Source organism: Colletotrichum lupini, chromosome 8 (assembly GCF_023278565.1).
Source record: "Colletotrichum lupini chromosome 8, complete sequence".
NCBI classification, from domain to species: Eukaryota; Fungi; Ascomycota; class Sordariomycetes; order Glomerellales; family Glomerellaceae; genus Colletotrichum; species Colletotrichum lupini.
Window position 1 is genome coordinate 3994010 of NC_064681.1, and position 25653 is coordinate 4019662.

The following is a 25653-nucleotide window of genomic DNA, read 5'->3' on the forward strand; positions in this document are numbered from 1 at the left end:
GAAGCCTCTTATTGGGTAGAAGTGTCGTCTTTGCCAGCTATCCAAAGTTTGCACGCTCTATTAGGTATACAAGACGTAGAAATAGGCTAGCGCGTCGACGGTGGAAAACTCAAAATCCAAGGTGTAGATGTAGCCTTCTCCAGGGGAGTTCGTTCATCCCCTTCCAGAACGACCTACATTCCCAAGTTTCTTTGGCTCGGAAACGCGTTCCGATAACACGACTGGTCGCCTGGTTGACGGAACTGAGACAAACGGAACTGAGTGGATTGCAGTGCTGTCACGTCACGGGACCAGGCTGTAAAATCTTCGCCATGATCATGACCATCATCGTCATCACCATCAAGCAATTTGACTTTTTCTTGAGATACTATCAAAAGTCCCTTGTTTCAAGTACCAAGGTTCGCTTGGCGACCTGAAAGCTCGCCTGGGTTATGTAACGCTCCTCTAATTATTTGATTGATCCGCAAAATACTTGGATGATCATTTGGACTTGGAGCTCTTGGCCGTCGAGCCGACTAGATCATCCATCCCATGCTCCTAACATGGACCGTGTTGATCAGGGGTCGATTCTTGGGACCTGTCACATCCAGACTGAGATCTCTCAGACGCTCGTTCACTCATCCCATCGGCCGGGCGTTTTGTGGCGTTCGTGTCTCGGTGACTAGTGCTGAGTTCATGGTTCGATCGCTACGGCGCTAACCTAGGGACTTCGACAAAGGCATCCCGCGTTCGTCTGGTGTTTTCCCGATTCGAACCCCTGACTCTGGCTCCGATATAAGATGTTGACGTGCCCGGCCTTGGTTTGCGATTTTCTAGAGAGTGGGAAAGAGAGAGGGGCGGTCTCCGATTATCCACCACGCCGGGTGAAACGCTTCAGTGCCTATCCTTCATCACGAAGATGAAACGAATCATGAGGGTCGGCATTCTGTTGCTCGTGGCCACAGTGGCACAGGCAGCGTCCACATCCGGCTTGAACTCGTCTTCTCTGACAGCCCTCATGGCGAGAGTCCCACATTGCGCAGTGAGTTCACCCAGGTATCACTGCAAGAGAACATGTTCTAACCCTCCTATTAAATCGCAGATAGGATGCTTACTCGATGGATACCACTCCGCTCACTGCCCCATTGACAAGATAACAGACTGCGTCTGCACCGACATCCCGTTGCAGGCCCGCAGTTCTCAGTGTGTACAGCAGTCATGCGACTTCAACGACCAAATTGGTATGTCAGAATTAGACGCCGAAGCTCTGTCCCACGCGGTTATCGCTGACTAGATCACATGAAGCCACCGTCAACGTCTCTCAAGAGTTGTGCAAGGACTACCCCATTGAAGAGCAATCACGACCTGCCAAGTTCTTCTCCGTTGCCCTTCCTACCATGACTCTCGTGGTTGTGCTACTTCGATGTGTTGCCCGCATACAGGTTGCCAGTCGGTTATGGTGGGACGACGGTGCGGCTTTGATGGCTATGGTAAGTTTTTGATCTTGGTTTGGAATATAGAAGAGAACAACCAGTCTGATAAGGTGCTTGCAGGCAATTTTGATAGTAATATCCGGTCTCGGCTACGCAAGTATATACTGCTCCTTCCCCATGCTGTATCAACGAGAGGTATACATACTTACTTGAATAATTATCTAGATGGAGACTTGGGGTTCGGACACCACTATTGGAATATCGACCCTGCAAATAGCAAGACGATCCTGCAGGTATGAGATTGTGCAACTTACTTTACACTTGCGGTTGCTTTTTGCTCACAACAGTTTGCAGATCATTTACGTCTTGCAGATGCTCTACATCTTCGTGCAGTACGTCAAAGGCTCGCTGTCAAGCAAGGGGAGAGACAGTAACTAATCTATTTCTTGTGCAGAGGATTTGCCAAAATTTCCATTGCCTGCTTCTATTATCGTGTCTTCACCGGGAAGACCTTCCGCCTCAAGATCAACATCTTCTTGATTTTCCTCACCACGCGCAGTCTCATGTTTCTACTTCTCGTCATTTTCCAGTGTACTCCGATCCAGTCCATCTGGAACCGGGCTATTCCGAGTCAATGTCTCAACCTCTCCGCTATCAGCTCAGGCGGCGCGGCCTGCAGCATTCTTGAAGATATTGTCCTTATCATTCTCCCCGTTCCGGAGCTTATGAGACTCCAGCTAGATAAGAAAAAGAAGGTCGCTTTGTTCGGCATGTTCGCCCTAGGATCCTTGTGAGTATTCGTCGTCCACGATATCGCCTGTAATGAAAGGGAAGCTGACGCGCTGGCGAACCAGTGCATGTGTTGCCAGCATGATCCGACTCAAACAACTGGTCTATTTTCCTCATACGTTCGATCCTACGTGTACGTCATTCACGGGAGTTTCCATGAAATCAACATCAGACTAACATGCTAACTGGTGCCAAATAAAAAGGGGACTACGTCGGCGTCATAGACTGGTCCTGCGCCGAGCTCAACGCCGCCGTGATGTGCAGTAGCCTCCCAGCCCTACGGCCGCTCTTCGTCAAAGCCCTGGTTCTCGTTTCTTCACGGAAATGGAGCGGTCGGGCCACATCCGCCGGCGACAAGTCTCACCAGCACCAGCAACGGCATGGTTTCGCAATGGCCAACATTGGCTCGCACCCTTCGAGGTCCCACCAAGCAAGCGCCCAATCGTGGCCCAAGGATGTGGCACAGAAGCCCGTCAGGCTGGATTCGCTTGAAATAGAGTCCTCGGCGCCGAGTGAGGGGAAGTCATCCCCCTATTGCTTGGAGGCGGCGATCGAGCGGAACGGTAGCGACTTGGACAGCGGGCCTTGGTCGGCGAGTGCAGCCTCTACGACGTTTATTGAGGAGCAGATGGAAGATTCCAGCATTAAGAAATAGCTAGCCAGGATCACGAATTTAATTTCTCGCCTATCACGGAGCTTCCTCCAATGGAAACTTCGAACATTGCGGAAGTGGTGACTTGGTCTACGGCAGGGGGGGTGCAGATCAAAGAATTCGAACATCAAGTTGCTTGGCGTTGCAAGCGCCCAGGAAAGTGGCTTTGTTGTTTCATTGACCTGAACAGCGCTTCGATTCTTACCGCCACAAGCCTTTTCTCGCCACATGTAACCATCCGGGTTGGGGTAACGACAAAGCAAACTGCCCTTTGACCTCATGTTGCCATGGGCAAAGCACCAACCGCTAGTGGCTCAGCCCACCAGACCTTCCAAATTGCGACTTCGGCCCAGTCCGATCAATGTCGAGACTGTCGCCTCCAAGTCAGATAAAGAATTTTGAACAGTTGATTGCAAGGTGGAGACTAGAAGGGTATGCGCATATATTCCCAGGGACGAAATGAAACCACGGCTACTAAAACGCTGACTTAGCGAGTATCAAGGCATTCGAAGACTTGATGGTCAAAATGGGTCAATCGAATCTTTCGACAGATATCCCTAGCAGCAGACGCAATGGAGATTTCTTCCCATGTCCGGGAAGAGCTCGATAATCCTGCACCGGAAAGCCCCGGCACTCATGCCCTGGAAGAACACAACACTGTAATATTAGAAAAGCATTCTATGTGCAAAACTCTCCGAGAGTACATATATCAAAGAGTTCATCAAGATATCAAACGACAGGGATGGCAGAAAATTCGAGTCACCGGTTTAATCCAAAGAGATCCTCCCGCAATGATCTCCTCTTGGGAAATCGAGAAGCAGCTTACACCGTTCAACTTTCGGCGCCCGACAGCGACGATTATCGACGACTCGACGTTAGAAATCCATTGCTTCCCTTGTCCAGCTTTTGTCCAACACTACAGCAGAGTGATCTCGACGTACTTACAATTTGAAAATAGAGCTACCAAGGTGGAAACGATTATACCGACAGATTGGGCAAGCGAGAATGTCCTCCGGCAATCGAATCTCACAGAACTTAAAGCAACAGATGTTGTGATTTTTGGTGAAGTCCACAGACTGACTCAACTCGTTTCTGGAATTACATGGGACTCACAACATCCAAATGGGCTATTTGCCTGGTATACGTTTGAGTCTGAAGGTGGCAAAAGTATCACCATGCTGGGGTGTAGAGAGGGTCTCTGGGGCGAAGCGGCGGGGTCTCTGGTCCGTGTACTGCGAAAATTCTCGAAGACCCAGTGCCTTATCTATGTTAGCAAAGTTGGATCTCTTGCAGAGAACGTTTCCGCCAATGAGAGAATTGCCACGGGAGACGAATCGACATTAGGAGACAAAGATATAGCTTGGGATGACCCTCTCCGAGACATGAAGTCGATAGCATCCTCTGATCTCGTTTTGCGGGGACGGCATGTCTCGGTTGCATCTCCGTTGTGCGAGACTAAGGAATGGTTACGGCACTGGCAGGAGACTTGTGCCTGGGTCGACTGCGAAACATGGCACATGGCACAGGCAGCCAAGGACGTCGAAGTCAAGTTCGGTTATTTACACATCGTCTCCGACAACCTCGCGGAGGAAGATGGCGAGAATTTGTCAAATGAGGACTGCGATGGAATCCAAAGTAAAAGGGAATTATTGTTTCGAAAGATTGAGACCATTTTACGAGAGTTCATTGCAACTTGGGACACACAACCCGCTGGGAATACCGCAATAACCCAGTCTACATAGCAAGATTATGCACGGTGGTTAGATAAAAAGAACTTACGAGAAAGTATCAAAATGTCAGTTTCTCAGCGGGGGGTTTTTTTTTGGGCCAACTAGAGATTCGCAAATGCGAAACGGCGCAGGTGATGTTGTCAAAGTGCACTGTTTAGGTTTCTTATTTGGTACGTCTGATTCTTCAGAAAATCGGAAGACAGTGACGGACAATTGTTAGAATCCCGAACCAATGATATCATCGCCTGTACGGATTCTGGCAACGGCGCTTGGACATTTACATTGATAAAAGGACAGCTATAGATCCACACACTCTGAGCAGCCTCTCTGCCAGACAGGGGCGAATGGATCGTGGCACTATCTTTACACGGCGATATTAAGAAGGAGTTTCAAAGTCACTGACTCGAGTACCAGCCTCACCTCCTGCCAAGCACATGACAGCCATAGCATTGCGGCGCTTCACCGGACGAGTTCTAGACGCAATGCTACCGTGTGTATTAATCGGGTTTAGGCCAAAGCTCTCGGCGGCCCGCGGAAGCGGAAAGCGGACTGGTCACGCTCGGCGAGGAACACGAACCGAAGGCTCCGGGAATCAGGGGCTCTGCCGCCATTACCGCTCCATCCAAGGAAACTGTCTTGATGCCGAGCCACCTCTGTGGGTTCAGGTGGATTTGAGCACTCTATTGACATCTCAGCCCTGTATTAAGCCTCTTGATATGGAAGGTACTAAGGTCATAGTATGGAAATACAAAAGGGCGAAGTTGGCCCTTTGATCAGTGACTCGTGATGTCTTGGCATGCTCAACTCTCACACTCGTTCGTGTTTTTTATAGTCACTCTTTTGTTTGTTGGTATTCTTGCAGAATGCAAATATTCACTCTTTTGACATTTCTCGTCGCGGCACTCTCTGTGCAAGCTAGACACCATGACGGGGCGGCAGCGGCTCATGAGTTGGTAGAGAGAGCCGAACACTACAAACATACCGCCCACCGGCACAATGGCCTGATGCCGCGTCAAACAGGTCCCCTGGACCCCACCGTTACCCCCCCACCGTCTTTCAACTCGACGGGCCCCAGCACATTTTCAACTCATTTCTTCACCAACACCACAACAACACACCGCAATACAACATCATCTAGATCGTCCTCAACGTCTTCAAGTTCGAAGAGCTCAAGCAAGCGATCTTCTAGCTCTAGCAAGTTACGGCAGACTGCAAGAGGCACTCCGCCAAAACACTTTTTTCATATGTCAAAGCAGAAATCGTATTTTACGGTTACCCTATTACCCAGGATAGGGTCTAGACTAGTATAATAATCTATATATAGGGGTTATAGAGATTTACGGCTTAAGAAATACTTTAATTTCGTAATATATTAAACCGTACGGTAGTATATAAAATTATATAATATCGTACCCTAATATAAAAGTTTTTTTTCTCTTTATAACTTTATTATAAAAGTAACTATTACTTTTTACCTTTTTATAAACAAAAATCACTTTTTACTTAAGTTATTAAACTAATAGCTCGCTTATAAATATTATAATATAGATCTATAATAACTTTTAGTTTTTATATAAAACGTTACTAAACTAATTAACCTTACGATACCTCCTCGTAAAGTTATTTTAAAACGACTAATTAATAATAATACTTATATAGGCTCTGCCCTTTTTATATAATAAGAACGTATAAATATATAAGCTTTAATATTAATAAAATCTCTTTTTATAGGCTTAAAAGAGTAGGAACGAAGTATTTAGTAAATAAAAAAGGAGCTGAAGTAGTTATTAATAATTAATATCTCTATTATATTATATAATATATCCTTTTTTAAGAACGAACTTAATAATTTCTAAGTAATAACTTATATTAATATCTAAGTTATTAAGAAGTTTATTAGGAAAGTTTAGTTTAATCGTTTTTTAATATTTATTTTATATTAAGATATAATACGATTTATTATTTTATATTTTATAATAAACTAGTAAATTCTTTTAATAGAGTAAATAGTATTTCTAATTAATATAAAGAATCTTTATGATATCTTAAAGTACTATAAAATAGTATATAAAGTTATAAATTTAAAAAGATTCCTTTTTAAAGCTACGATCTTATATAAAAAAGATAATTACTAACTTTTTATTATTTTTTAAACTAGAATTAAGTCGCTAATTATTAAACCTTAGCTAATAAAGAAAGGAAAAGGTCGTATAAAGCTAATTATAACTAAAACTTTAAATAAAACGACGTATAAAAATATTCTAAAAACACGGCTTTTAATAAGTATTAATATTAAACTAATAATAAAGATTAAGGAGGAATTATTAGTTAAGTAAGAAAAGAAGATCGTTAAAAAGGAGGTAAAGGTTAAGAAAAAGGTTAAAAAGGATAAAAACGATAAAAAAGACGAGATTGTAATAGTTTAATAAAAAAATAAAGTTTATAATAGTAAATAACCTAGTATATTATAAGGATAGAAACGAGTATTCTCGTTAGTAAATAGTTTAGAGTAAACTATAATTATATTTATAATTCCTCTTTATCCTTAGTATTGCTCGTAATTACGAAGCTATTTAATACTTTAAGATTAATTTTAAAGTTTTTTAATTTCTATTTAACTTATATAATACCGCCCTATAATTTACTAAGTAAAGTAACTTCTAGTTAGAGCTTATTATATATATACTACTTTAAATAAATACGAAGATATTAATACGCTTTAAAATAAAGATAATTAGCCTTACTAAACTTCGTACTTTTAGTTAATATAGTTAGGGAGCCCTTAATAATTAAAGTATAAATCTATAAAGTAGCTTAAAAAAGATATGCGTTTAGATTATTACTATTCTAAATAACGTTTAATAATTATTAACCTTAGTCTTAGTTAATTAGCTATATAAAATCTTATACGGTTCGTAACGTAAGTTAATAATATAATTCCTATAACTAACTAGAAATAACGTAAGGGCGACCTTTTTAACGACGAATTCGATAAGAGTTATAAATTTATACGAAGTTAATAAAATTAGAACAAATTAGTAGTATATACGTAAATAGAAGTATAATTTAGTTAAAAAGTATATTTATATAAAATAGCCCTTAGAACTTAAGTAATTAGAAGTATTCTTATAAACATAAATATACTTATATATACTAAGATATATATTACTTACCCGCTAATATACTAATCTACTTTAATAAAAACGATTTTACTAACTCTTAATCTTAACGTTATAAATACTTTTACTAAAGATTTAGTAATTATAGAATATAATTAGACTTTTTATTATTAAATAGTATTATAAAAAGTAATAATAAATACTAAATATAAGAACGGTTTCTTTCTCTTAGTTTAAATAAACTCGTAATAGTATAAATCCTCGTTATTAAATAACGGTAAGATATTATATAAGTATATTCCGGGACGTATAAGTAGAAACCCCTATATAAAACTATATAATAAACTACGAATAAGTATTAATATTAGTATAGATCTTAAATCTAAATAGTAAAAGCTTATCGTACGTATTTAAAAACTAAATATAATTTAGTCTAAGAGTCGTAAACTTTTTATAACGGTACTTTATTTTACTTAACCGATCTTAAACTTATTATAGAAAGGTTTTATAATATATAAAGTATAGTTTATCTTAGCTAATAATATAAGCTTATTAGCAAACCTATATATAAAAATACTCTCTACTGTACTTTTTAATATAGTAAGTAACCTCTAGTATATTAAAAAAGAACTTTTCTAATTGTTATTATATAATTACGAGCTATTTTAGTATTTATTATCGCTAAAGCTAATTCTATTGACGAAGTGTTAATAATCCTATAGCCGTAATTATAACTCCTTTAGACTAGAGTTAAAAAAGGATATTTTTATCGTTTAAATATTATTAAAAGAATAATTCTTAGATACGAATTAATAGATCCTTAAAAAAGACTATACGCTCTTCTCGTTATAAGTCCTATTTCGTAAGTTAACGTTCGAAAGTTCGCTTTATAATTCTAGTACTAAAAACTATAAAAATATATATAATAATTATATTATAGGTCTAATTACTCTTTAACTTTATAATAATTATCGTTCGATATAGTAAAAGATTAATACGCAGTCGTACTATTTTAAAAAAGTAGTAATATATAAAATAAAAAACTAAGAAAGAAATTTTAAGTAAGGGGTAAATATTTATATATAATTATAGTAATATATAGGGGTATCCTTTTACTTATAAGGTCTTATAAGTATATATATAGAAATATAGACGCTTATGGGGATTTATAATACTAAAAAAGATAAAAAAGTATATAATAATAATATACGATAAATAAAAATTCTATAATTTTACTAAAAACGTTAAACTTTAGGGGGAGCCTTTATATAGTTGGTTACGGCCTCTTATAGGCTAAACTAAGCGCGTATATTCTAGTTTATAGTTAATAAGTACCCTACGACTCTATAAGGGCCTTACTACCCGGGTATTAAGCCTAACCGTACTATATCTTAATATATACTTATATAAACTCCTATACTATATTATATAAGAATATTAAATTAATTACTCCTTACTTAGAGTCTATATAAGTTAGTAGTGCTCCTTATAATCCTATATATTATTATATATACCCTTTTTATTATTTTTAGCTTACTTAGCTACTTATTTAAGGGCTTTTATTATTATATAGAGGTATATAGCGGGGATAGTACTCAAAAACTTAAATAGAGCGCTAATATAGACTTTATTACGGCCCTTATAATTATAACCGTACTTAACGACCTTAGTAAGCGTATTACGAGCTAGTATAAACCGTTAGTAAACTATAAATAAATATAAAATAATATAGAATAATATATAAATAATAACGGGAGGCGTAATAAGCGTATACTCGTATATAGTAAATATATAGTTATAACTAAAGCAGCCCTTACTTATAAAGGCAACGTAATTGGCAAAAATACCTTTACTAACCTTATAACGGGCGCACGACTTAGTACTAGTCTTAGCGTCGCTATATACGGTTATTTAAATAGTATTAATAACCTAAGTATAAATTATAGTAATATTTAGAAATATATAACGGCTATTCTTAGTAATCTTAAGGTTAAGCTTAATCTAACGCTAGGGCTAGATTATACGGGTTAGTATAATAATATTAAATAGTATAGGGTAGTATATACTAACTTATATAATACTAAAGTTATAGATCTAGTAAAAAGTCTTTAAAAGGGAAGATAAAGAGTTTATAAATAATATAAGAATCCGTATAATAAGGAAGCTATTATATAAAAATATACGTATTAGTAAGGAGGTAAGAGGTTATTTTATAAGACGTAAGGTCGTTAGGGTACTACGTAAGTTAGTATACGGGGACTATTAAGAGCTATATACCCTCGATACGGGCCGGAACGCTATATTAAGCGCTTATTATAAATATTATATAGCATATGTAATTATTAAAAAAGGGAGTATTTTATACAAAATTATTAATATATATATATAAATAGTTAATACTAAAGAAAAAAGTAAATAAAAAGAATTGAATTATAAATAGGTATATATACGTAATTATACTTATAATTGCGCGTATATTAGCCTAAGAAGAAGCATAATTACTAATTAATAAAAATTATACTAGTAATTGCGTATAAAATTACCTAATTATACCTAATTAATATTTCTAATTAGTAAATTGCGAATATTATACTTATAATTGCGTATATAATTAGGTAATAGTAATAAAAGTAAAGTAGAAAAGGGTATAAAGTATAATAAGGCGAAATATAATCGCTAATAAGTAACTATAGGGGTATAAATAGATTACTTACCTTATTTAAGGAATATTAGGTTAGTTAAGAGGAAAAGGAAATTAATTAGTAATAGAAATTAGTAAGGAGGATATGCCCCCTAGCTACCCTACTTTTACTAAGCGGTATAATTACCCTTATATAACTACTATTACCTACGGTTATAAGTAATTCCTTATAATAATATACGGGATTTATTATAATATTTATTTATATATATAAGAAAGTCGCGCTATTAATACCTAAAATTTACGGTAGCCGTAGGTCTATTAGAAAGAACGGTTTTGGCGGAGTGCCTCTTGCAGTCTGCCGTACAAGTCTTCGAGCAGAAGCTCAACGTCCTCTAGTTCCAGCACCGCCTCGTCCTCTGGTAGCAGTAGCTCCCGTGCGTCTTCGTCTTCGAGTTCTCAGGCTAGCAGCTCTCAGAGCTCCTCCACACTTAGCTCCAGCATTAGCTCCAGCCTCAGTTCTAGCGCACCTACGTCCTCAACACTCACTTCTGGTACATCTTTATCTAGTACCCCGGTTTCCACTTCCTCGGGAACTACTTCCACAGGAACATCTTCCGATTCGGTATCTAGTACAGGTTCAAGGCCCACTGAATCGAGTGCCAGAAGTACTTGGAGCAGGAGAGAATCTACACAAACATCTGTCTCGTCCGAAACCTTTTCCTTGACCCTATCTTCCGGCGTCTCATGGTCTACGAGCTACACAACAGCTACCTATACCACTGTAGATGCTAATGGAAATCCGTATGTCCCTGTGGCTCCGATCGCTATTCCTGTAGTTGGTGGTGTGCCCGTGGTTCCTCCTGTTGGTGGCGGTGGTGGACGTGGAGGCGGGGCAGGAGCGGACTCAACGACCACGACGACGAGCTCTAGTCCTAGCTCTAGCTCTAGTCCGCCAACGCCAACTAGCTCGATATCATCAAGCCCCTCTTCTAGCTCGGTTGATCCAATCACATCAGCTGTGGAGTTATCTTCAGGGTCATCCATCGTGGAAGTTGTGACGGTAACATCTCCTGAGACCACAATTGAGGTCATTGAGACTGCTACGTCTGCCGCGCCGGCTGCAACTAGTGCTGCGCCATCTCCGGTTCCGTGCTATGTAAGTACACCTTCTCTCTTGCTATTCAGACGACGTATTCAGGATACACCTATTTTCCTGCGTTCGGATCTATGGGCAATCTACTCACAACTACCATTGTAGAACTACGATTGGAAATCATACGGCTGGTGCTGCCCTGGCCCAGACTCTCCTTGCCAAAATGACCTGGGCACCTGCTACTTTGACGGCACAGGGGCTACTAATGTGTTGCCAAACACGGCTGCCTGTCCGCCTGGAGAGGGTGCGAGAAGTTGAATAGATCAGATTGAGCGTGGAATATTTGCTATAATGTGCGTGGAGAAAGCGGAGTTAGATCACTCATGACTGCGGGAAAATTGTTGTGGTATATTCTGGGTACAAGTAACGACTGAGTGTAAGACATTTAGAAAGAAAAAATGGACTCTACGAAAGGATTCTTTGCACAACAAGATCTTTCTGAATTTCTGACTTAATTATTGGGGGAACTAAGACCCCGACTCCCTAAGTGATAGACTACCAACGATGAGTCAGACTATCAGGTCTGTGATGGGCAAATCACTAAAGGAACCAATGTAAGTAGAAACTTCCTCGGCTATGCTTACATACATGAGAATGCAACACTTCTTCCTTGCTTACGGTATATGAGAATGTAACGGCTTGGCTCTGCTGACGGTGCGTGAGAATGTAAGGGCGGATTATAAACGCTAGTCCATCACAGTCTCGGGTGAAGGTCATATTAATACGAGACAGGATGGTCGGTTCCGACTTTTATCAGCGCTTTACCATTTATGCATCAATCTCCGAAGAACTCTCACTATTTGTAGAACCCAAGAAATAAGCGAAGTTTTCGGAATCCTGTGGGATCTACTGAAATCGCATGTTCATCAAAGGACGGACGAGAAGGACCAACGAGAGCCATGTTCATGCGGTAACCATCCTCACACCTAGTCCAGTCCTGATCGTGAACTCGCCATGTATAAGAGGGATACGACACCGCTATCATCAAACCTCAGCAACAGATGCTTCACCCCTCCGACGCGAGTGGCTCCTTCCTCTTTTCCACTGGGCTGTGAGTTGTGCGAGGCGATTTAAGCATGCGTCAATTACACCCAATCCTCTGGCTTGCTTCTTTGAGCTGTCTTGTTGCGGTTGATTCTTGGTCACCGCCGGACGGCCCCTCTCTGTATGGAAATGGCTCCCACGTCACGGACGTTCTTATGCTGGCGGACAATGAGACGTGGACGAACTACCCGGACAACGAGGGATCTTCTGGCAATAGCACCCACACTTTCAAGAAGCGTGCTGAGGATTTCTACTTGCGGATCCTTCCGCTCGGTGCATCAATCACCAGGGGCGTCTTCTCGAGCGACAACAATGGCTATCGTAAGGCGTTGCGCGAACAACCAAGGTTTGAGGGCTGGAAAGTCAACATGGTTGGGTCCAAGCAGGATGGCACTATGGCTGATAACGTGAGCTACAAAGCGTTCTGAGAAAGGGACATCTCATGGCTGATTACGCCTCTCTAGGACAACGAAGGCCATCCGGGCGCCTGGGTGCACCAAGTGAATGAGAAATTTCGCCTTTCGTCCAACCAGAAACCCAATCTCGTACTGGTCAACGCCGGAACGTGAGTCCTTGTTTTAGAGTCACAGAAATCCGTCCATACTGAACCCCAGGCAGGAATGACTGCGAGAACCGCCAGGACCCAGAGACTACAATCATGAATATGAGGACAATGATCGATGAGATATTCAAGACACTGCCGGACACAACGGTCATCCTCTCGTCTCTGGTAAAAAGTGGAAAGGACGATGGCATCAAGGCCTGCGCTGCAGCCGTGAGCCAAGGATATCGCAACCTGGTCTACACGACGTATCGTGGCTACAGAATTTCTTATGCCAACATTCACGATGCCATAAGTCTCAATCAGATTGGTGATGGAACGCATCCGACTGATGAGGGCTATAGGCTCTTTGCTTCTGTGTGGGTGGCTGCCATCAATCGAATCGCGAAGAAGATCAAGCCGCCACCCAACGTCGAGACGGTCAATGATGCCGAGGTCACCAAAACGACCAAATGCCAGAAAATTCCCGGAACTGCTCGACGAGTTCAAACTCAACGAGGTAGCGGACACGATGATGGGAACTATGTTCACGATCGCGTTGAGCGAGGAATTATCGAATCAGGAAAGATCATCAAGTAAGTCAAAGCACCCACTTTTGGGCACCCCCCCCTTTTGGGCACCCCCAAAAATCCCTCCCAGCCACCACATTAAAACCCTACCTATTATTTCAATTTAATATAATAATTATAAAAATCGTCCAAATGTATTCCTTTTTGGCACACTTACTAATTAATAGGTAATAGTATCGTATACCGAAAATGAGCTCTAATAGGTACTTAATATTATTAAAAACGGTCTTTTTATTAAAAGGGCCTTGATTAAGTTCGGGGTTCCTAGGATAACACTTTAGGGTCGAAAGAGAGGCTATTAGACGAGGGTAAGGGTATTTATAAAGCTTTAGAGGCTTTTTTTATAATAAGAAGACTAGCTAGCCTAGTAGATTCGTATATAGTATTACCTAGGTATTATACTAACTTATAAATAGGTTAGGGAATTCGCTAAGCGAGTTCTAAAGTCCTAGGGGGATAATAAACTACTTAGTAAGAGATAGATTAACGCTTTTATTAAAAAGAATTTATTAATAAAGGTCTAGAGAAGTCGTCTAATCGATTCGCGCCGCGTTAATAGAGCTATTACTAATATAATTAAATAATAGTTTAGATTACTTAATATACTAGAGATTAGTAGTATTAAATAGGCTAATAGGTATAATATAAATAAGACTAGTATAATAGAGGGTAAGGGAGCTAATGGGCTAGTCTTAGGCATAGCAGAGGCCATAATAGTACAAAAAAAAGAGCCTAGTTCGCATACCTAAGTAACGATTATTAAGTATATTTTTACTAATAATAGAGCTATTAAACCACTAGTTATCTATAAAGGAAAGTCGGTTTAATAGTAGTAGTTCCCTCTTTAACTTACTACTTATAATAGTTAGAAGTTTATAGTAATAGATAATAGCTAGACGACCGACGAGACTACCCTTTACTAGCTAAAAGAAGTGTTCTTATTATAGACTAAGACCCCCCCTATTAGGGGGCTTAGTAAGCTAAACTAGCCTCGACTATTAGTACTAGATAGGTATAGGAGTTATATAACAATAGAATTTATATAAGAGTGCTATAAAAATAACGTCTACTTATTATTCTTATTACTATACGCTTCCTATATCCTCTAGCTATTAGATATAGCTATTTTTAGGCTTATTAAGTCTATATATAAAAAGGAGCTTAGTAAGGAGGATATAGTAAATAATTTTACTATCGTTAGAAAGCGGTACTTCTTAAGCTACTACTAGCTTGCTCGTTTAGCTAGTTTAACGTCGTTAAATATACGAAGTAGGTAGAAAGTAACTAGACTATAGCTACCTAACATAGCTAAGCTACTTCTTAACCTAATAGTCCTACTTATATAAGTTATACTATCTAAAAGGGGTATAAAAGCTAGGTAGACGACTAGTAATACTAATAGACTACTTAACTAAGTATTAGTAACCTCTATTATTAACTAGTTAACTCCTAGGAAGGCTAGCGAGCTCTGCGATTACTTAAAGCTATTTATAGAGCTTAGTCTAAACGATAATACTTAACGACTACTATTCTAAAAAGTAAAAAAAGCTTTTAGGGAGTAGGCCTACTAATTAGCCATATCTTAGTACTAAGTTCGAGTTCTTAAGGCCAGGATTAAGCGCATAAGGCCTAGGAAAAAAAAGACTATATATCTAGACCTAAATACTAAGTTCGCGGATATTTAGAATATATAAAAAGCTTAAGAGGACTCTAGCGACCGTCTAGTTAGTCCTAATCGACTCGCAGGGGTCGAATTACCTAGGGAGAATTTTGATTATATTATTATAGCAGTAGAAGGTAGTTAATTAATTGATTATGGTTAGTATTGATGTTTAGATGCTATGTTTTGTTGGGGTGCCCAAAAGGGGGGGGTGCCCAAAAGTGGGTGCTTTGACTTACACGAGGACATCTGCCCCAGGATCCCCCACCGATCATATGTTCTTTGCGAACATCGTCAAGGGTGACCCGAACTCACCACGTAGTGCATCACTCGATGACCTTGTCTACGCGACCGTCGATGAAATTCAGGAGCTTACATGGATGTATCGTCGAAACTTGGGAGCAGGGGGCTCATTTGGGCCAACAGTGGAGTTTAAAACGGACCTCAACTGTGGCGTAGACGATAGTAAGTTACTTGACTACTAGTATGCGCCTAGGAGTCAAAAGAGTCGGCTTAGTCAGAATCATTCGCTAACATCCTTCTTTCGTTCAGCTTATGCCTTCGGAGACTTCAACAACGATGGCCTTGATGACTTCTTCTGCATCAAGCCCGGGGCTGCAGTATGGGCTTCATTGAATAAGGGTGGCACACCACCGGCCTTCCGATCTATCGGCCAGGCAAGTCGCATCATCATTTGACTCATATCCGCTCAGCTACTAAGGATTGCGCCCTGCAGATCATCGGCCAGAGCGACAGAACGCAAAGAGAGGTTCGCATGGCGGACATTGACGGCGACGGGAGAGTCGACTTCTGCCTAGTCAGCGATGATGATGTCAAGTGTTCCCGAAATGGCGGAAAGGGAGACGAGCATTTCTAGCAAGGGTTCCAGACTACAAGTGGTATCAGGGAAACTGTGTTCAACGCCAGGAGTGGGCCGTTGTCGGGCGTTGAACTTGCCGACCTGAATGGCGAGTAAGTCAACCGACGTCTAATATCTTGTCTGTGTCCTTGTTGCTGACGCAGACAATCTCCCCAGCTACCGAGCGGACTTCCTGTACGTTGGAGACAACGGTAACGTGGACACGTACATTAACCAGCGCGGATCGGGGAAGGGTATCGTCCCTGACTGGCGAAAGGCCGGAGTCACGCATCCCGGTCAAGTGGCGACGGGTGTCCGTGGCAACATCAAGTTTGGCCGCATCTACGGATCCGGTAGGCTTGATTACATTTACACGAAAGAGGAAGAAGAATGGTTTGATATGATTGTCTTCGAAAACAAGGGATCGGGGGGCACAAGACGCAAAGGTGACGGCAACCTTTACTGCGACATGCGCGGTACTGGCGCTGATGATCTCGTTTGGATCTACTACGACGGCCGAGTGGATGAGATCAACACCAACATCCATTCCCCACCGAATTGGGGCCATGATACCTCGATCACGCTGACAGTGCCCGGGCCCCGGACGGGCATTCACTTCGCTGATTGGACCGGAAACGGAAGATGCGATGTGCTTGTCCAAAACAAAGCTACCGGGGCTCTGACATTGTATGAGAACAATTACGATGCTGGCGCAAAGGCACTCACGTTCAGCAATCGGGGCGTGGTCGCAAACACTGGCTGCACAGAAGGCTGGGGAGTGGGTATATTTGATAGGGGCATGCGCTTGGCAGACATTGAGTGAGTGCTTCCCCAGTATCGTCACTCAGCAGGCTGGACTCGACGCTAACATACTTTCTTACAGTGGCGACGGGCGAGCCGACCCTATTTGCATTGAGATAAGTGGCCGCATGACTGCCTGGCTCAATAGACAGAGTGGCCTTCTCGATGCTGGCCAGATCAAATTCGCAGAATCATGGGATCGCGCTAATATACGCTTTGCCGACGTGGAGAACTCTGGGAGGGCTGACATTATCTGGATGAACAAATACACTGAAGCCAGCACAGTCTTTAAGAACAATGGCTACCAGAGTGGTGGTGCCGCTGGAGGTTCTTCTTTTTCTTGGACAAACCGCGGCGTCCTCTACAGCGGCGTTGACCGCGGAGAATGTTTGGTAAGGCTTTGGCACTCTCGATCAACACAACTAAGGGTACATCAGGGATGAAACCTGCTGACGCTTGTGACCTTAGCACTTCGCGAACCTTGGCGGGCTAGGACGAGCTGATCTCATCGAAGTCGACCCTGCCACGAATGCAGCATACACCAACTTCAACGAATGCAACGGAAGCGGCGGCGATGATGGCGCCGTCAGTAACCCTGGATTGCCATCATACTCAACCAATGATCCGCTCCTCCTCTGGGATTATGCTCCTGTGTATGCCCAAGACAGAAACCCACCATACCCACCTCTCAAGAATGACGATGAGTCCGACATTGCTATTGAAAACTTGCGCGAGACTCGTCTGTTTGGATTTTATCAGTGCGATACTGAGACGTTCAGCAACATCAAAAACGGCTGGCGTGACTTCAACCGCCTCAGTTCGATGGACCGCCTGTCGAGCAATATCGACTGGAACAGCCAGGGCATCAATGAGTTCTTCGGTCAAGGCGACCAGAAGACACTGTCTGACGACAAGAAGAGGCAGATCCAGAACATCTTCTACTACACCTCACAGATGTGGACCCATTGGTGGACAGACTGGGGTCCTCCCAACTACATCGACTCGTGGCAGTACCTGTGGATTGAGGTCTCATGCAGCCTCGGTGATGGTTCCGGGGACCTCGAAAACTACTGCGGAGACAAGGAAAATCCTTCTGAAGGAGGTCCCGCTGCCTTGATAACGTGGAAATGGGACGAGAACCGCTATACGCGGGCGCTTGTCTGCAGGAAGTACACCACCCTGGGGAAGGATCTGGATGATCTAACAAGATACATGAACACAGAGAAGACTGCAGAAGACCGTCTGAACTTGGCGAATTGGGAGCACGCTAGGGGAGGGTATTGGCTGCACGAGGCGACGCATATGGATTATTTCATGAACACACCATCTTCGGGGTCGGGACCAGTCGTTAGAGACCTCCTTGTCGACTACAGTGACGGTCGCGGAGAAAACAAAGCCTACGGTATTGACAATGCTAGGAAACTAGCCAATTACGATCGTCACTTCACACCCGGCGAGTACACGCAACAAAACTGTAAGGTTCAATCTTCCTCGGTCGATAATGGCTGGCACCTCAGCAACTAACAATCTACCTACACTTGATAGCCGACAACTACAGATTTTACGCCATGTCCAAATGGGTGGAGGCCAATTCTGTCGAGACGACCTATCCCTATAAGCCGAGCGTCAATCCTTTTGCGATGCCTGTGTTCCCGCCTAAAGTTCCCGATGAAGGGTAGTGGTCTCAGGGTGGGTTAGATCTAAGTCGGGATGCAATTGAAATTGGTAGATCGTGAAAGAACTCACCAGCCACAGGCAACACTGATAACCTAGCTCTTTCACTATGCTACTTCACACTTCCCGCGGCATGAACCATAACATCTGTTTCACATGATAATCCTTGGTGTACCACTGAGTGAATAGCCTCACTGTCTAAGGTACGTTTTGGATTTATTGGTGGTCCAATTGTAAATGAAAAGGTCCTAGGCCTTCGTGCAAACCAGCCAGAATCCAAAGGAACCTGCAATCGTCCTCATACTTGCAGGAGGGTTTTTTCACCACAATAACACATTCACGTCAACCGCTGTATCAGACCAAGCAAAGGCAGTTCAGGAATGGCATCACCTGTTTAGCGACATCAGCACCGATCTATAGGAAAGCCACTGTTGAACGAAAATTCGAAGACGCATATATATGCAATACCATATCTTATCAAGACGAGAAATACGCAGGACCCTATATGTGACAATTCTCTTGATGCACAATATATAAAGTACTAAGCAAGGCTTCCTATGTGAGTGAATAATTAACATGCAATGGTCTATATAGTCTAAAAGTCTTGACGGAATCTCGGGCTCCGTCTAATCCTTTCCCCCAAAGTATACAATATCCATGGCACTGGCGCAGCAGCGAGTGTCAGCAGTCCTAGCAGGGTGTTTCCCCATCCAAGGCCCAATTTGTTGTACAACTGCAAGCCTCCGAGAGGTAGCAGAGCGCCCAGCAGACTCCTCAAAACGGCGTTTGCGGCAGTGACAGAAGCAGCGTAGAGCGTGAATGCGTCGACCAAGTAAGTGTTGATCGTCATAAGAATACCAATCGAGCCGAAACCCATGATACCGGTACCGATCATCGGCAGGATCCAGTGGAGCTGCTTGTCCGCGGTCCAGCCGTACATCATGAGACCGATAGGGATCGTGAGTGAAGAGGGCACCGTGAGGATGAGATGCAAGCGGTCCTCGGGCTTGGGGTCCTTGCCCTCGGCTTGCCGTCTCTGGATAATCTTATCCGACAAGCTTCCGACGTAGGCGAGTCCGAGAATGTTTCCGACACCACCTCCGATGAAAGAGAGGCCGGCTCCGACGGAGCCAAAACCATAGGTGTCGCGGTAAACAAAGGTGAAGGTGGTGAAGAGGATGTACAGGAAGCCGTAGAGCATCGCGACGTAAAGGCACAAGATCATAACAACTGCCGAGCGGAAGAACATGCGGCCAGGACGGATGATGGCAGTGAGAAAGATCTGGCGTGGAGTTCCCTTCTTCTTCATCCTTGATTGGTACTTCTCATTGCCGGTCTCTTTGCGCAAGCGGGCGGCTTTTCTCTCCAAGAGTACGGGTGCGTAAGACTCGCGAAGGACAAAGAAGGAGGCTAAAGTCACCGCACCGGACTAAGGTGGAAGGTTAGTTGGCGCACTCGTGGCGTTGAAGTAGTCAAGAAGAGGCACTCACGGTGATGGTAATAATCCAGAAGACCCATCTCCATCCCTTGGCCTCTACAAGGAAGCCAGCACAGACAGGTCCTACGACGGGGCCGAGAAGAGGTCCAAGACTCCAGATACTGATGTAGAAGCCTCTCTTTTCAACGGGCATCGTATCCGCAATCGATCCGGCGCCACAAGTAATCACGGCGACACCAGAAAAGCCAGCCAGGAAGCGAAAGGCGATGAGCATGTCGATGTTGGTCGCAAGTCCACAAGCAGCGGAGAAAACGACGAAAAGGGCGTTGCAGACGTGGTATATGTAGACGCGGCCGTACAACTCGCTGAGCGGCGAGATAATGAGAGGACCCAGGGCAAAGCCGAGGACAAAGACGGAGACAACGAATGTCGCGATCGAATCGTCGGATTCGCCAAATTCAGCCATGACTTGCGGGATGCCAGGCGCAAACATCGACGACGCCAGGGGTCTAAAGTAGGATTAGTAATCATACAAAGGAGAAGGATCATTCTTCGGAAAGCTCTTCGTACGTGAGGAAGGTGATGAAGGAAAGTGTCGCGATGATGCCTAGTTTGCGACTTTTTGACCAATTCATGGGATTCTCTGGATCTTGGTCGTCCGCCCACCATACAGAGAACTCGTTTTCAGGCTCGGCAGCATCATCGACGACTGTGTTGACGCTATTCGCATTTGGCTCGGCGATTGTAGCTTCTTCGTCGTCTCCACGTAGGTTCGGTGAAGCAGCGCTTGAACTTGTCTCGGTGATGGGAAGTTTCTCTGCCTCTGGAGGCGGCGACTCGGTGACTGGTGACTTCATGCTGATGTTTGATCTCTCTTGCTCTGGTGTGTTGGGGGGCAAGAGATGGGAGTTGGTGAGTGCTGTTGGCAACAAAACAGAGTCGGACTCTTCCAGCACAGTTGAGAAGAGGCGGTCGTGTAGTTGTATATAAACACTAAAGGACCTAGTAGTTCAGTAAGAGAAAAGGTGGAATACGTCGGGTTCGGGTTGGTAGGTCCATCCGCTGTCTCGTTAGGCGTTTCCGAAATTCATGAAAGCGAGTAAAACGAATCACATATGCCCCATCAGCTTTCGTGTGCTGTGTTTTTGACAAGTGAGGACGTGGAAAAGGAAAAACTTGGCTGCATGCCATTATCAAAGACAGACTGGAAGTCGCACAAGTCAGAATGATCTTCCTTGGTGGGCCAGGCAGTGCAGGTGGCCAGTGAGCCTTGAAAGCGAGACCGAAGGCCGGGGTCTGGTGGCAGGCCCACAAGCTACCAGAGGCCTCGTTTCGAGGAACAACTTGAGTCTAGATTGGCGTCCAGTGACGGCTCTGCTGATCAACGGGTGAGCTAAAAACGTGCCAAAATTCTCGGGAAAGGTATTCTGCACGTTTGTGCTTGCGGTACTCGATAACAATGGCTATGGAGGGTTGTTAGTCAAGAGTGAGAACTAACACACTAGAGGTGAAGGTTGTGCTTTGCATCATCGATGATCTTGAACATTCTCAAAGTGATACATATGGAGAAATTCAGAAGCTGAAACTCGGCGCAGAGCAGAATTCCCAGCCGCGTGGATGAGTAAGAGCCAAGTTCGTCTCAAAGAAGCCCTGTCAATCGGCCGTCAGTTCTCCTCACTGACCTCTGCCATCCTTACGAAGTTACGATGGCGAATGAGGGGATGAAAGTGAGCATAGTCCTTTTCGGCAAGTTGAGACCGATGATTGGGGGAGATCCTTGGAGCTGTCGTGTCTCTGTGCTCGGTTTCGGTAACGGGCATGGAGGGGGGAAATAGGAAAAGAAAAGCGTGAAATGTGATAGGGGCTAGCTAGGCTGTGCACCCACACCAATTCTCCGAGGACGCCTAGCTGGACCACATCTTGTTGTTCGAGCTTAGAAAAAGCTTAAAGGTCGTCTAGAACCCCATACCGAGCGGTACGGGAGATCCTTGACATTGCCGTATTTTCCGCATTCTCCTTAATCGTATTTCGGACTTAGTACGTGACATTCCGCGCTAAGAGTCGATTTTACACCACGCAACCATTCAGGTGCCAAGGGCTGACAGACTAGGATCTGAGAGAAAGTGAATTGGTCTTTGAGTCCATTTCTAATCTCTTAGTATTCTACTCTCGCTGTTGCAAACTCGCTGACCATCGGATGCTCTTCAGAGTCTTCACATTGAACCAGCAGGCTCGCAGGATATTTCCAACTCGATTCCTCAGCCGATCTTGCCTACAGGTAGGAAGTTTAGGAACATGTCCTCTACAATAAGCTCTGTAGTGAGAAACCTGCCTATTGACCAACACTTCCTACTGTTTATCGCCATCATTTGACTTCATATCGAGGTGGGAACGTGCTGCACCATTCGATGGTAATTCTAGCCCTGAGGAGAGCAACGCAGACCGGCTCCACCAAAATTACTCCAATCCGGGCCTTTGTATGATAGAGCCGCTAGAAGAGAGGTATCCTCGTACAACACCCAGAGCTCTCCAGTCTGCATCAGCTAAGGAGATCTGGAGTTCAGTAAGAGGTCCATTTCAGCAGCCGGTCTTAAGCTCAAACAACCAGTCCGAAACCCCGAATCTGGAAGCGTGAAATATACTTCCAAACACAAAAAAGCGAAGACGAGCTTCTCATTTCCCCCACTTGACGTCAGAGTGTTGATCGGGACGGCGAGCACGCAGAGTCATAGGATATCGTGTCAAAACGCAAACTCATTAGCAACGAAGATCTAATAGTTCGCTTCCGAGTATTCGGAAAATCTGCCATGCCCAGTCAACATTTGATCATTAGTAAGACTTTTAGTACTCTTGTGAATAATGCAGCTTGGCTGTTCGAGAGTGAAACAGTGGCCTTGCTCGGATGACCCTAGGTCGCTGATTGAGACCCAAAATTCCATTGGGATTGGTCTAATACTCAATGAAAGCGAGCTCGCTCGCACTTCTGTCATTGAAGACTTGGCGCTCGCCTTGTCTGAGTTGCGTCTGCGCGATCTACGTCAGCAATCTAACGTGCATCGTTTATCCTTGCTTTCCACTCACTTATCACGGAAATTCTCATGGCGCGAACTCACAAACTAAAACATCCCTTTGGTGTCAGTATAGTAGCCACAAAATCCAAAAGTTTGATTACATTCTATCCAAAAGTCCTTTGCACAGTTTACTTATCAAGCTTCATCTATCTTCAAGCCTTGTGCAGGGCTTAACTCAACTTGGCTCGGACTGAGTTGCATAAGTTCGATCAGATTTCGCTTCAGTGTATTCCAATCCTTCTTAACTCCTCGGTCTGAAAGCGCTTCGGCAACTTGATTGATGGAGGTATGGTTCTAGAATCAAGTGCCATTTCACTGTCTAGACAGAGCAGTAGGCTCTAACATCCTTCATTAAATCATTTTGCCCCAGAGACCACAAATCAATTCACCGGCAGTGTTATATTCTACATTTTATCGCCTGCCCGCCACATGGTAATCGGAGTTACTCCGTCTGGAAGGGTAGGAACTCGACCCCCCGCATTTCCTCCGCCGGGTATTTTTGGCGGAGCTTCTCCGCGTATCCACCTATATCCCGAATAATCCCCCAACCATGCCAGCAAATGACTTCATCGTAGCTTCTCTTACTATATAGCTGTGAACATATGAAGTCTTTCAGGTATGACTACCCCGCTTTGACGATCTGGAAAAGTAGTTCCCAAAGACGTAATCAGCACCGCGGCTGCCATTAACGTGTTGCCATTTGACCTCGCTACTGAGAAGAACGCGGAGTAGTCCATCCGCAAATCTGCTGTGTAAGTGAGAGTGCGGAGTAGTCCACCAGTAGAGCGCTCTAAGTGCGAAGATTTTGTTGGTGTCATCAAAGAACGCGGAGTAGTCCGGTCTCGGTACTGGCCCGACTTCACGAGGACAGCACCCGTTGTCACTTTGGTAAAGAACAATTATGAAACGGATGTAAACAATATAACTTCAGTAATGGCTGCCCCTAAAATTTACTCAGGCGAGTCAGAGAGGCCAAGAGATTCCAAGATGAGACCTTTGGTTTTATGGAGTCTGGCAGCTTTGCCGTTCGCCATCGTTGCGTATTTTACTGATCTCCCGGACGCTTTCAACGGTACAATCGCAACATGGGCGTACATGTCATATGGCGACTCTTCTGTGGCTGTTCTATCTGGGTCGTTCAATCGTTCCGCCATGGATGCTGTCTACAAGGGACGCGCTACCAATTTAGAGTTACAGAAGAGGTATACCTCCGCAGACTTGTATCTTCCATGACGAGCCTCAGCTAAAGAAACAGGAATGCCTTCCTCAATACCACGAATCTTATAGCCTATGATGAAAGGTTCATGGATCTACTTGGGCCAAAGGCTACAGTTAAGCAAATTCAAAAGTTAGCATCCCAAAGTCACGAGGCACCATGCTTCAACAAGAAAACCAAGGAGCTCTTCTTCGTAGAGTGGGGACCCCCTGGAGGTGACAACGGTACCCATAGCTGGCAGTATCTACTGGATACCAAGAACAATACCCTCAGAAAGATCACAACAAACCCGCCAACCCTCAACGCCCACGGCTGTGTTTACTACAATGGAGCGTATCACGTCGTAACGGACGGTAGCCATAACGAGACCGGGGCACTCATTCGCATTGAACCAATAACCCTAGAGACAACTGTGTTGTTGAACAACTACTACGAGCAGCCTTTCGCAGGTCTCAATGATCTTGAGATTGACTCTGATGGAAACTTTTGGTTCACAGATTCAAAATCTGGCTGGGTAGGCCGTCACTTATCGTGAAGGGCATATGGTTCAATATTCAATCCCGCATGTATGACTAACAATACCTCTCTCAGGGCCGGGACTTGACGGACTTCACTCCCCCAACAAACCCAACCGTCTACATGGTGAACAGTACAACCATGCGACCGAGAGTTGTGCACATTACAACAGGAAACGCCAACGGAGTTACTGTCTCGCCGCGCCACGACGGCCGTCATGTGTTGTATCTTCCCGACACTGGTGTCTCCGAAGCCAAGCCGGTGGATAGGAAGAATCCGTACGGCAACCGTGCCCTCTTTGCATACGATGTCGCAGCCGGGGGCGTTCTCACGAATGCACGCTTCTTGAACAACCCGATTTCGTATTTCTATGACGGTATTCGGGTTTCGAGAAATGGTTGGATCTTTGTCGGGGCTGGCGACGGGGTGGATGTCATTGATCCCGTGTCTGGACTCGCACTTGGCACTATACGTGTGGGTGGAGGAAGCAATCTGGCTGTGAACATGGCATTTGGCGTGCATGAGCTATGGATCGTAGGTAGAGGCGGGGTTTGGCATGTGAGCAATATTGCAGAGAAATTGGATCGGGACTGGTAGCTACATGCGAAGCTTTGGTGTATCGGGATGTATGGATCACTTGAAACTTGGTGGCCGAAGACTTGAAGATGGAGACATTCTAAGCAGGATGCTTAAACGCTTTGTTAATCATCAACTACTAGGTATTTTGAAACGCTCTAAACACTA

At 43.8% G+C, this 25653-nt stretch overlaps 8 protein-coding genes across 8 annotated transcripts; 7 read left to right on the forward strand and 1 right to left on the reverse strand.

The window, feature by feature from the left end:
• Window positions 1-542: 542 nt before the first annotated feature.
• CLUP02_15664 (uncharacterized protein) lies at window positions 543-2856 on the forward strand (the record flags this gene model as incomplete). The annotated part of the gene is made up of 8 exons (XM_049294588.1): window positions 543-645; window positions 780-1021; window positions 1082-1220; window positions 1285-1469; window positions 1767-1804; window positions 1867-2202; window positions 2267-2334; window positions 2405-2856. The coding sequence occupies 8 exons, from the start codon at window positions 543-545 to the stop codon at window positions 2854-2856; spliced, it is 1563 nt and encodes a 520-aa protein (XP_049151734.1).
• A 50-nt stretch (window positions 2857-2906) lies between these two features.
• Window positions 2907-3255, forward strand: CLUP02_15665 (uncharacterized protein; the record flags this gene model as incomplete). The annotated part of the gene is made up of 2 exons (XM_049294589.1): window positions 2907-3083; window positions 3151-3255. 2 exons carry the CDS (start codon window positions 2907-2909, stop codon window positions 3253-3255), a joined length of 282 nt encoding a protein of 93 aa, XP_049151735.1.
• Window positions 3256-3425: 170 nt separating this feature from the next.
• On the forward strand, window positions 3426-4595 carry CLUP02_15666 (uncharacterized protein; the record flags this gene model as incomplete). The annotated part of the gene is made up of 1 exon (XM_049294590.1): window positions 3426-4595. One exon carries the CDS (start codon window positions 3426-3428, stop codon window positions 4593-4595), a length of 1170 nt encoding a protein of 389 aa, XP_049151736.1.
• A 6536-nt stretch (window positions 4596-11131) lies between these two features.
• CLUP02_15667 (uncharacterized protein) lies at window positions 11132-11757 on the forward strand (the record flags this gene model as incomplete). Its single annotated transcript, XM_049294591.1, has 3 exons — window positions 11132-11147; window positions 11381-11502; window positions 11605-11757. 3 exons carry the CDS (start codon window positions 11132-11134, stop codon window positions 11755-11757), a joined length of 291 nt encoding a protein of 96 aa, XP_049151737.1.
• A 743-nt stretch (window positions 11758-12500) lies between these two features.
• On the forward strand, window positions 12501-13684 carry CLUP02_15668 (uncharacterized protein; the record flags this gene model as incomplete). The annotated part of the gene is made up of 4 exons (XM_049294592.1): window positions 12501-12550; window positions 12617-12950; window positions 13008-13108; window positions 13162-13684. The coding sequence occupies 4 exons, from the start codon at window positions 12501-12503 to the stop codon at window positions 13682-13684; spliced, it is 1008 nt and encodes a 335-aa protein (XP_049151738.1).
• A 1925-nt stretch (window positions 13685-15609) lies between these two features.
• On the forward strand, window positions 15610-18673 carry CLUP02_15669 (uncharacterized protein; the record flags this gene model as incomplete). Its single annotated transcript, XM_049294593.1, has 8 exons — window positions 15610-15799; window positions 15887-15954; window positions 16071-16171; window positions 16262-16306; window positions 16371-17012; window positions 17077-17386; window positions 17463-18468; window positions 18540-18673. The coding sequence occupies 8 exons, from the start codon at window positions 15610-15612 to the stop codon at window positions 18671-18673; spliced, it is 2496 nt and encodes an 831-aa protein (XP_049151739.1).
• Window positions 18674-19263: 590 nt separating this feature from the next.
• CLUP02_15670 (uncharacterized protein) lies at window positions 19264-20963 on the reverse strand (the record flags this gene model as incomplete). Its single annotated transcript, XM_049294594.1, has 3 exons — window positions 19264-20097; window positions 20159-20615; window positions 20677-20963. 3 exons carry the CDS (start codon window positions 20961-20963, stop codon window positions 19264-19266), a joined length of 1578 nt encoding a protein of 525 aa, XP_049151740.1.
• A 3147-nt stretch (window positions 20964-24110) lies between these two features.
• On the forward strand, window positions 24111-25506 carry CLUP02_15671 (uncharacterized protein; the record flags this gene model as incomplete). The annotated part of the gene is made up of 3 exons (XM_049294595.1): window positions 24111-24379; window positions 24433-24907; window positions 24985-25506. 3 exons carry the CDS (start codon window positions 24111-24113, stop codon window positions 25504-25506), a joined length of 1266 nt encoding a protein of 421 aa, XP_049151741.1.
• Window positions 25507-25653: the final 147 nt, after the last annotated feature.